The 10,683-nt window shown below is 57.9% G+C and overlaps 1 protein-coding gene across 2 annotated transcripts in view; it reads left to right on the top strand.

Moving 5' to 3' along the window:
- ST14 (ST14 transmembrane serine protease matriptase) overlaps positions 1-10,451 on the top strand; it is a 38,634-nt gene extending 28,183 nt beyond the window's left edge. For both annotated transcript variants that reach the window (XM_069565647.1, XM_069565648.1), the window contains exons 9-19: positions 34-131; positions 753-862; positions 944-1,074; positions 2,592-2,696; positions 2,907-3,017; positions 3,114-3,227; positions 3,443-3,565; positions 4,243-4,429; positions 9,014-9,288; positions 9,557-9,693; positions 9,832-10,451. In XM_069565647.1, coding sequence (XP_069421748.1) covers positions 34-131; positions 753-862; positions 944-1,074; positions 2,592-2,696; positions 2,907-3,017; positions 3,114-3,227; positions 3,443-3,565; positions 4,243-4,429; positions 9,014-9,288; positions 9,557-9,693; positions 9,832-9,993 — 1,553 coding nt within the window. In that variant the 3' untranslated portion in view covers positions 9,994-10,451. The remainder of the gene's footprint in view (positions 1-33; positions 132-752; positions 863-943; positions 1,075-2,591; positions 2,697-2,906; positions 3,018-3,113; positions 3,228-3,442; positions 3,566-4,242; positions 4,430-9,013; positions 9,289-9,556; positions 9,694-9,831) is intronic.
- The last annotated feature ends 232 nt before the right edge of the window (positions 10,452-10,683 follow it).

Below are 10,683 nucleotides of genomic sequence, written 5' to 3' on the forward strand. Positions count from 1 at the left end.
TCGTCACGTGCGTCTCTCTGCCTTTCCTTCCAGGCTGTGGAGGCTACTTGCGGGCAGCCCAGGGGACATTTAACAGCCCCTACTATCCAGGCCACTACCCGCCCAATGTCAACTGTACCTGGCACATTGAGGTGGGGGCTGTGTGCTGTGGGAGGTTAGAGAAGCTGGTTCGGCAGTAGATGGGGGAGGAAAGAGGAAGCGGTTGGGGGTGCTCCAGGGAGGACGGAGGTGGGGGTGCTCCAGGGAGGACGGAGGTGGGGGTGCTCCAGGGAGGCAGGAGAGAGAGCGATGAGCACCTTCGGCCACTCCCAAGGGGTGTGTGTGGAGGCTGTGGGCGGGGCAGTTTTCGAAGCAGCATCTTCAGGCCCAAGCTCAACCCCTCCTCCTATGGCTGGTGCCTGCCGGAGGGATCCACCCCCGGGATGCGGCTCGCTCTGGGGCCTTCTAGAGGAGCTGTGGGGACAGTGAGTGCTGTGCAGAGGAGGACACGCTCACTGGGCGGCTAGAAATGCGCGCCGTCCAGTCAGTGATGTGGGAGAACTGCCCAGCCTTCTTTAGAACACCACAGTGTGTGCTGCGGCTGGCGAGTCGGAAAGGTCTTCCTTCCAGATCCCTCCTGCCGTGTCCTCACTGCCCTGCAGGCGGGCGGGTGGGCGGGCAGGTGGGAGGGAAGAATCCCCTCGCATCCCCCCCAGCTCAGGAAAGAGGGAGGCTGTGCAGAGCCAGGCCCACAGCAGCATCTCTCTCTGTAGGTGCCCAACAACAAAAACGTGAAGGTGCGCTTCAAAGCCTTCTTCCTGCAGGAGCCCAATGTCCCTGTGGGCTCCTGCACCAAGGACTACGTGGAGATCAATGGGGAAAAGTGAGTGTTGGGGGAGGGCGAGTGGGGTGCCCCAGCCCCAGGTGAGTCTTCTTCCTCTGCTGAGCTGCCCGCCGCCCCCAGGTACTGTGGAGAGAGGCCACAGTTTGTCACCAGCAGCAGGAGCAACAAGATCACTGTCCACTTCCACTCGGACCAGTCCTACACCGACACCGGATTCCTGGCGGAGTTCCTGTCCTTCGATGCCCGTGACCGTGAGTGTCGCGCTCAGGAAGCGGGGCCTGGCTGGAGGGCAGACCTGAGATTGGCCGTCTGTTCTGCATCTCATTAGCATCTCTGACGCTGAGCCACCAGAGCTCATAGGGGGCATCTCAGTCACTGCAGTAGCTTTTTGAGGGAAAAAGAGCCAACTGTGCCCTTAGGTCCCTGGGAGGAGCCCCTCAGGCCGGGGAACTCAAAGTGCCCTTGGGCCACTGTCCCTTTGGCTCTGCACCACTTTGAGAATCTGTGCTTGTCTCTGGACTTTTAGCAGCTGCCATATGAATAGCATGCTTTTGAGACAGAGCACACTGGGGCATGGATCATCGCATGAACCCCTCCTAGCTCTGAAAATTGTGAGATCTCTACTGAAGAGACCTTAACTGTTTCCATGGCGTTTAATTTCACTGTCTGCTGTGAATATCAGTTCTTCTCTGTCCACAGTGGGATCTTTTTGTTTGTCTCAACCTTGTATCATAGAATAGGGCTTCCCAGGTGGCTACCAGTGGTCAAGAGACTGCCAGTGCAGAAGATGCAGTTTCAATCCCTGGTCTGAGAAGATCCCCTGGAGAAGGAAATGGCAACCCACTGCGGTATTCGTGCCTGGGAAATCCCATGGGCAGAGGAGCCTGGCAGGCTGCCGTCCACGTAGTCGCAGAGTCGAACACGACTTAGCTAGTAAACAATAACAAATCATAGAATAACCTTTTGGAAGACACTTTAACTGCACTGCTGCTGCTGCTAAGTCACTTCAGTCATGTCTGACTCTCTGCGACTCCATAGACGGCAGCCTACCAGGCTCCCCCGTCCCTGGGATTCTCCAGGCGAGAACACTGGAGTAGGGGTGGCATTTCCTTCTCCGTTTAACTGCACACAAGCATCCAAATTTAACTTCACATTCAGCTGCGTGGCTCACCACCCAAAGTGTAATTAGATGAGCAAACGCCTTTGGTAAGTGACAAAGCTACTTGTGCAGAGAAAGGGAAACAGGTTCCTCTCAGTTTGTCATCTGCCCGATGACCTCAGTTGTCAGACACATCCTAGTTTCAGAAGTGTTCAAGTGTGGAAGCACCTTGGAATTAAGGCGATCCAGTGATTCCCGGTGCCTGGGGGAGGACACGCACGTCATCTGTCTGCCGAGTGGCTGCTGCTCCAGGTTGCTGATGGGGAGCCTGGTGCTTGGGGTCATGGCCGGCCAAGGACACGGGGCTGTAGAAATCAGTGCACGCCCACCGGCCTCTCTCCACTCTGCCCGGGACCTCCCAGGGATTGGTCATGGGGGCCAGGAGGGACCACAACCAGTGCCTTCCCCACCCTCTCCGGCTGTCCCACCTGTTTTAGGAACCCCTTGCCACAGCTCAGTGGGCCCCCAGCTGCAGCCTCACTCCCCTGTACTGGGGGCTGGGCTGGGAGGTCTCCTCTGGTGCCCATTGTGGCTGGCTGTAAGCTCGGGAAGCCTGCAGTGGAGGTGATGGGGGTGGCTGTGGACTTCAGGCCTACCCTCTGCCTGCAGCATGCCCGGGCAGTTTTATGTGTAACACGGGGCGGTGTATCCGGAAGGAACTTCGCTGTGATGGCTGGGCCGACTGCACTGACTACAGTGATGAGCTCGAGTGCAGTGAGTCCCCTGGCGTCCTCTGCCCTCTCTGTGCCCGGCTTCTGGCTGCGACCCCGAGCGGGAAGGCCTGAGGTGGGGGTAGGGGTCATTCCTGTCCTTTGTAGCCCGCGAGTCAGCCTCCACGACTGGGCGGGATGGGATCCCCAGGGGCGTGGCGAGTGACTGAGTACCGAGTGAGCCTGGCATCCAACTGCCTCTCCGCCCCTCCAGAGTGCAACGCCACCTACCAGTTCACGTGCAAGGACAAGTTCTGCAAGCCCCTGTTCTGGGTCTGTGACTCCGTGAGGGACTGTGAGGATGGCAGCGACGAGGAGGGCTGCAGTGAGTGTGGCCGGGGTCGGGGCGGGGGTCGCTGCCCAGCTCCCTGTGGCCTCGCTGCTGGCCCTCGAGCCCCTGCTGAGTCCTTGTGCTCCCCAGGCTGCCCGCCCAATACCTTCAAGTGTGACAACGGGAAGTGCCTCCCGCAGAGCCAGCAGTGTGACAGGAAGGACGACTGTGGTGACGGGTCCGATGAGGCCAAGTGCCAAGACGGTGAGGCCGGGGCCCGCCTCCCACGGCCACTCAACGTGCAACATGATGAGAAAGGGTGTCAGCTGGGAGAGAGTCGTCCAGAAGGGCCGGGAGGAGAGTGGGTGTCAGTGTGGCTGGGTGGGGCAGGCCCAAGAGAGGGGCGACAGGTGGGTGAGCATCAGGTCGGGTGCCTCAGATAAATGGATTGCCTCCCCTGTGTCCTCCTTCTCGAGCAGTGAAAGCCGTCACCTGCACGGAACACACCTACCGCTGCCTCAATGGGCTCTGTGTGGACAAGAGCAACCCCCAGTGTGACGGGAACGAGGACTGTACTGATGGCTCGGATGAGAAGGACTGTGGTGAGCAGGGCTGCTGCGTACAGTTGTGCAGGTTGTTCACTGAGCAAGGCACATACAGAGGCAGAAATCATGCCAGAGCCTCACTCACCCAGCTCTGCCCCCGGAATAGGATGTGTCTGCCTGGAGGAAAGGAGGACTTTGCTGACTAGCACCCAGGCACTGCCTCACCGGCAGCTCTGACCCTAGAAGGGTCAGGCCTCTGTGGGCCGGGCTGCGGTGCTGGGCTGACTGACCCCTGCTTTGTAGACCTGGCCATGGGGGCAAGGCCAGGCTTCTCCGTGTTACCTGGAGGAGAAAGAGCACAGCTCCTGGACCCCTGGGCAGGGTTCTGTCTGCACCCTGCCCATATTTGCAGCCCTTTGCATATTTCAGAAGCGCTGGCCACAGGTTCAGTGTGTGCAGAGCTGGACCATCCTGACTTTCCATCACCCATCGCTCTTGTCTCTGAGAGCTGTGTCCTTCAGCACTCAGTGAGGATATCTAGGCAAATGACATCCAAATTAAATCTCAGCAAACCAGCAGAGGTCTGAAGGCCCGCGATGGCACCTGTGCAGGAGCCCAGGGCTGGGGAGTGAGGGTTTTGAGTCCAGGGGCAGGGAGAGGGGCCAGGAGGCTGGTCTAGCAGGCTGCCCCTGCCCCCACTCCCACCCGGTGACTCCCGCCTGTGCCTCTTCCAGACTGTGGGCGGCGGTCGTTCACCAGGCAGTCCCGGGTCGTCGGAGGTGAGAATTCGGACCAAGGCGAGTGGCCCTGGCAGGTGAGCCTCCACGCCCTGGGCCACGGCCACTTGTGCGGGGCCTCTCTCATCTCCCCCAGCTGGATGGTATCCGCCGCACACTGCTTTGTTGACGACAGAGGATTCAGGTGGGTCACAGGCAGGAGCCGGGAGGCCTCTCCAGGGCGCTGAGTGGGGCCCCTGTATGTTTCCTGAGGTGGAAAGGCGCTGTGTCTGTGCAGCCTGCCTGGGTGAGGCAGGAGCAGGACTGGAGGGGTGGGACACTAAATGTTTAGTGGGTGCCCCTGCTTGTCTGGCGGGACTCAGTGCCTCTTCTAAAAGCCAGGCGGGCAGGTCTCATATGTGCCCATCTTACAGAAGCAGAGGATCAGAGAGGTAAGGATATTTGTCTGAGGTTGTACAGCTCTTAAGCTGCAGAACAGACCGTAGCCCTGGTGTGTGGATTCCTGAGCCTGAGTGGTCAGTGTCTACAGGGAGCCCCGCTTGGGGCCCTCAGATGCACGGCCCAGCTCTAGGCTGCCAGGCTGCCATAGGCAAGTTTTCTGAGCCTGGGGCTCCTGGGGGCTCATGGTGATGCTGTGATTTGCAGGCTGAGAGGTGTGAGAAGGAAACGCAAGGGTGACAATGAAGCGTTGAGCCCCTGCTGGCACATGTGCAGACCCGAACCCACCCCGGGGAGGGCCACCAAGCACATCACTGGGCCGAGCTGGCCTCTCAGGGCGGCTTAGCGGGAGCAGGTGGCCCAGGGCTGGGGCTCTTTGTGACTTGGGTCCAGCCCGCCCAAGCCCTCTGGCCATCGGCTGCGGGAGTGAGACTGAGGGCTTAGAGGGCCCCCCTCCCTCAGGCCCTCCCTGCCAGCCGGCCAGCCTTCCAGCCCTGGGCAGCTGCGGGTGGAGGGGACCCAGGCTGGCACGGTCACCCTTTTGCAAAGAGAGAGAAGGAGCACCGTGGACTTTTGGGACAGACGGGGCCCGCAGCAGGAAGTAGGCCTGTGTCCAGATGGCGAGGCCTGACTGGTGCACATGCTGGAGGGGTCACTGGAGGCCTGTGGGGGCTTGGGATCAGTGGTGGTCGCTGGGCATGGCTAGGCGGGTGAAGCATGGCCTGTCTTCTCACTAGCACACTCCATACCACTCTGGGCAGACATGAGCTGCTTTCTTCTCGGGGTGGTGGGAGCCTACTGAAGAAAGTTTAGAATGAACTTATCATTTTGGAATGTGGACAGCTTGCAAAGACAGGACAGAATTCACTATACCACCCCCCACACATACTTCCCCTTGCTGTTATCGTGCTGCGTTTGTCAGCTCCGAGAAACTCACAGTTCTGTCCTAGAAACTCGCCTCGGGGCTGCCCCAGGGCTCCACTCCCGCGCCCCCCCACCCCAGGTGCCATACGAGCGCTTAATACCATACACGTTTCATACCAGCCTCCTTTCTGCAGCAAGAGTCCTTCCAGGTGCCCCCTCAGTGTCTGCTGCCCTGTCTCCCCAGTATCCTCTGTTCAGGACGGTTTCTCAGTCCTCTCTCTGTGTTTTTCGTGACCTGAATTGTCTGAAGGCCAGTGGCTGCTGACGTTGTTCTCATGGTTAGCCTGGGGTTGGGAAGACAGTCATGTCATATCAGCAGGTAAATGATGTCACTGTGGCTGATCACTGGTGATGCTCGTCTTGGTCATCTGGTTCAGAGGCTGATGCCAGTTTCCTCCCCTCCCTGCCTGGATCTCCTTCTTCTGGTCTCTATTCTTTGGAAGTGAGTCAGTCTGGCATTGTTCTGTAAGGAGGATTTGTCCCTTCTCTCCCATGTGTTTATTTAATCATCTATTTCTGTGTGCAGGGACTTGTGTGTGTATTTTGGGTTGTAATCTGGTACCGTGTTGTGTGCTGTTACTTGATTGTTTTGAAGCTGGCCACTGGGAACTCTCCAGGCTGGCTCCCGGCTCCCTTTGACATGTTCCCCCTTCTTTTGTTCTTCTGAGCTGCCTCCCTGCTGACACTACTTGGTGCTCCAGGCTCATCTGGTATTTTTCCGGCCCAGCCCCAGAGCTAGGTATTCCCCTGAGAAGAAGCCAAGATCTGGGCACTGCGCACACCCTCGGTTCCCGCAGTCCCCTTGCAGCCCCGTCGGCCGGGTGAGCTGGGGAGTGCCTCCTAAAGAACCTGCCCCTGGGCCCTGGTTCCCCTGCTTCATCTTTTTATTTCTCATTTCCTTTTCCTTCCTCTTCTGCTCAGCAGTCTTCCTTCTGTCAGTGAATGCACTCAGAACCCATTGTTATCATTGGCATGGGAAGGCAAAGCTGAATTAGACTTGGTCCCTGCTCTTCCAGATGTCCCGGGGTAGGGGGACAGGGCACACACATACACACATGTGCACACGTGCGTGCACAGAGCTGGGGAGAGGCTGTTGAGGGCCCAGTGTGTGGCGTTAGAGCTCTCCTGGGGGCTGGGGAGAGTGACTGCTAGGGAGTGCCTGTGTGGGCAGGGTGTCCGGTCTGTGCTGAAACGTGAGGGTGTTTGTCACTGGACCAGTTGACTCGGACCTTCCAGATAAAGGCAGGGCTGTGAGCAGGGACAGGCAGGGGTGAAGTGTGCTAGGACCTGAAGTGCAGGTACTTTGCACACATTTCTAAGTCAGCAGGTGACCCCAGGCTGTTCCTGAGAGGTAGCTTCATGTGTCAAGAGCACGGGCTAGAGCACTGGGTAGAGTCAGTGGCCTGTGACCACCTTGATGGGGTGTCTAGGGATAAGATGACTTAGCATGTCAGCCGCTGGAAGAGTGCTTGTTATGGTTGACTGGTCGACCTCTGCTTAGGTCTCAATGGAATGGCCAGGGTTTACTGCAGGTGTTTCGTGCTGCTGTGCTGTCTAACCTGTCGCTGAGTTACCTTTTGATGCATGACCTTCCCTGTCTGCCATCCAGCCCGATGTGCGGTGTGACGGTGCGGCACGCAGCGTCACCAGCTGCCTCGGCACGACCAGCGTTCTTCATGGCCTTGCGGGGGCTTTCACACTTTGTCTCTTCTTCCCCCTGCTTCCTTTTCTCTTCTTTGTCTTCTGGAAGTTCCAGGCCCTCACTGCTGACTGACACGGAAGTCTTCTCAGATTCCTTCTTCTCTCAGACACTGTACTCATCTGTGGGCTCCAGCACACAGGTCACATCTCAGCTGTGATTCCCGAGACGTTCACATACACCCTTCTGAGCCATTTCCCAGTTAGGTGCAGCCATCATGGCGCTTCTGTCCTAAGTACAGCCGCTGGTGTCCGCAGGAACAAGGAAATCCTCCCATGTCACCACCATAGTTATTACACCCAGAAACGAGTGCCCTGACATAGCAGTGTTAACTGGCAATGTGGCCTGATTTCAGATTCCTCCAATTCTCCAGGTATTTATAGATTTTTTAAAAAGTCTAGGATCCAGTCAAGGGATATGCTTTGTCATTATTTTTATTTATTTATTTTTTAATTGGAGAATAGTTGCTTTACAATGCTAGTCTCTTTTAAGTCTAGAATTGTCTCTCCCAGCCTTTTAATTTTTGTGTGTTTTTTTTTTTAATGGCGTTGCATTTTTGAAAAGTCCCAGCTGCTGTTGTATAGAACGTCTCTCGAGGTGGCTTTTCCTGGTTGTTGCTTCATGAGGAGAGTTAGGTTCAACATTTTTTTGGTCAGGAAACACCACACAGCTGACGTGTCTTCAAGAAGTACAAGAGTCCCCATCAGTGGAGGACAGTTTGGAGAAAAGTCTGATTACTTGGTTAGGGTGATGTCCACCAGGTTTCTCCGTGATAAAGGTATTTCCCCTGTTGGTATGTTTTATTGTTTAGTCACTAAGACAGGTCTGACTCTTTGAGGCCTTATGGAGTGTAGCTGCCAGGCACTTCTGTCCATGGGGATTCTCCAGCATACTGGAGTGGGTTGCTATGCCCTCTTCCGGGATCTTCCCAGTGCAAGTTCTCCTCTTCTTCCGCCTCTGCTGCCAGCATTTCCCTGTCTCCCAGCAACAGCAGGGCGTTGTCCTTATGCGTTCAGTTCTCCTATGTGCAGTGGTAAGAATTGCTGCACCCTTCTGCCACCATCCACAAACCTGGGAGACAAAGTTCCATCTACTTTTCAGCTCATTTGGTACTTAAAATATGTACCGCCGCGCTAGAGAAGTACTTGGATTGATGTGCTATTTTTATCCTGCTTACTGTTGTTGAGTTGCCATGTCTGTGTCTCTGAGACCCCATGGACTGCAGCACGCAGGGCCCCCTGTCCCTCACCATCTCTCAGAGTTTGCCCAAGTTCATGTCCATTGAATCAATGATGCCATCCAACCACCTCATCCTCTGTTGTCCCCTTTTCCTCCTGCATGGAATCTTTCCCAGCATCAGGGTCTTTTCCAATGAGTCAGTTGTTTGCATCAGGGGGTCAAAGTATTGGAGCTTCAGCTTCAGCATCAGTCCTTCCAGTGAATATTCAGGGTTGATTTCCTATGGGATTGATTAGTTTGATCTCCTTGCTGTCCAAGGGACTCTCAAGAATCTCTCCTGGCAGGAAGGGTAGATTAATAAGAAGCGAGATATTTTTAGTAGTGAGATAAGAGTGTATTGAGAGAGGGCAGCAGGGAGGGAGGCCTCTGAGCATGGTCTCTGAGTGGGCGCAGGCTTGGGGCGGGGCAGGGCATCTGGCTGGGGTCCTGGCTCAGGCCTCCCTCTGGGGCCCTCGCTGCTCCCTGCAGGTACTCGGAGCACAGCATGTGGACGGCCTTCCTGGGCCTGCATGACCAGAGCAAGCGCAACGCCCCGGGGGTGCAGGAGCGCGGGCTGCAGCGGATCATCAAGCACCCGTTTTTCAACGACTTCACCTTCGACTACGACATTGCGCTGCTGCAGCTCGACCGGCCGGTGGAGTACAGCGCCACCATCCGGCCCATCTGCCTGCCCGCGGCCGACCACACCTTCCCCGCCGGCAAGGCCATCTGGGTCACTGGCTGGGGCCACACACAGGAGGCAGGTGAGTGGGGGCCGAGGGTGTGCTCACAACCGCACTGCTGTCGGATTTGGGGGCTTCGTGGCTGTCCTTCTGTCCCTTCCTTTCCCACATGCCTTCCCAGGATTGCCCCCCTCCCCCGCCTCCCCACCCCCCCTCCCATGGTCAGGACACCCTGACCACTGTGTCCGGCTGCGCAGCATCCCACCTGGCTCCGCAAGCCCTGGACCCGGGTCCTGCCTCCGCGGCCTGGCTTGGCAAGCTGCCCATGTCCGCCCTTTCTCCTCCGCAGGCCAGGGAGCTATGATCCTGCAGAAGGGCGAGATCCGGGTCATCAACCAGACGACTTGCGAGCACCTGCTGCCGCAGCAGATCACCCCTCGCATGATTTGCGTGGGCTACCTCAGCGGTGGTGTGGACGCCTGCCAGGTGGGCGCGGGGCAGGGACGCAGGGGGCGGGGGGATAAGCGGGGACTTGGGGCTTGCGCGGGGCTGGCATGGTGGGCGCGGGGTGGAGGTGGCGACCAGGGCGGGGGCACGCCGTGCCAAGGCCTGCTCTTCCTGCAGGGCGACTCCGGGGGCCCCCTGTCCAGCCCGGAGGCGGATGGGCGGATGTTTCAGGCCGGCGTGGTGAGCTGGGGCGAGGGCTGCGCGCAGAGGAACAAACCCGGCGTGTACACGAGGCTCCCTGTGTTCCGGGACTGGATTAAAGCGCAGATTGGGGTATAGATGGGAGGCCCAGCCGCAGTCACCCCAGGTGCACACCCGCCGGCCGAGGACGGGATTACTCCGCACGCCCCCGCCTCGGGCCCCGGAACCCAGACTGTGAACTGATCCCCGAGACTGCGGATGAGGGGGCCTCCCCACTCAGCCTCGGAAATGGGGGTGGGGGTGGGGTTGGGGTGGGGAGGACCCGGCTGTGCCGGGAGGCGCGTTAGAGGACAGAACCTCCGCTCTCCAAGCTGGCCTGCTTCTTGGTCCGCCTGGAACACGGGAGCAGCTGTCGTGTGGCCTCTGGGACCCCTTGATGGGGCTGGTGGCACCCCCAGGGTCACAGTCTTCAGGAAGCTCAGGCCCGAAGGCCCTGAACGTCAGCCGGGTCCAGGATCAGAATGTCTTACCGGCTCCAAGGGTGGGGTTCACTGTGTGTATTTGTGTGTATGAGTAAAACGCTTTATTTCTTTTTAGGTAATTGTTTTTCTTACTGGACTTGATGGGCTCTTCTAGCTTCAGTAGCAAGAAATTGGGTTTAAATTCCCCTCAGCCCAGATCCTAAAGGGTCGGGCTGAGAGCAGGGACCACAGTGCCTTGTGACCTCCCCAGGGCCAGCAGGGGTCTATGTTTCTGCCGTTACCTGAGGCTCCCCAGACAGGAGGGTGGGGGGAGGGTGTGTAGCACCCCAGGATGGGAGCCTCAGCA

Source organism: Ovis canadensis, chromosome 21, assembly GCF_042477335.2.
Source record: "Ovis canadensis isolate MfBH-ARS-UI-01 breed Bighorn chromosome 21, ARS-UI_OviCan_v2, whole genome shotgun sequence".
In the NCBI taxonomy this organism is placed as follows: Eukaryota; Metazoa; Chordata; class Mammalia; order Artiodactyla; family Bovidae; genus Ovis; species Ovis canadensis.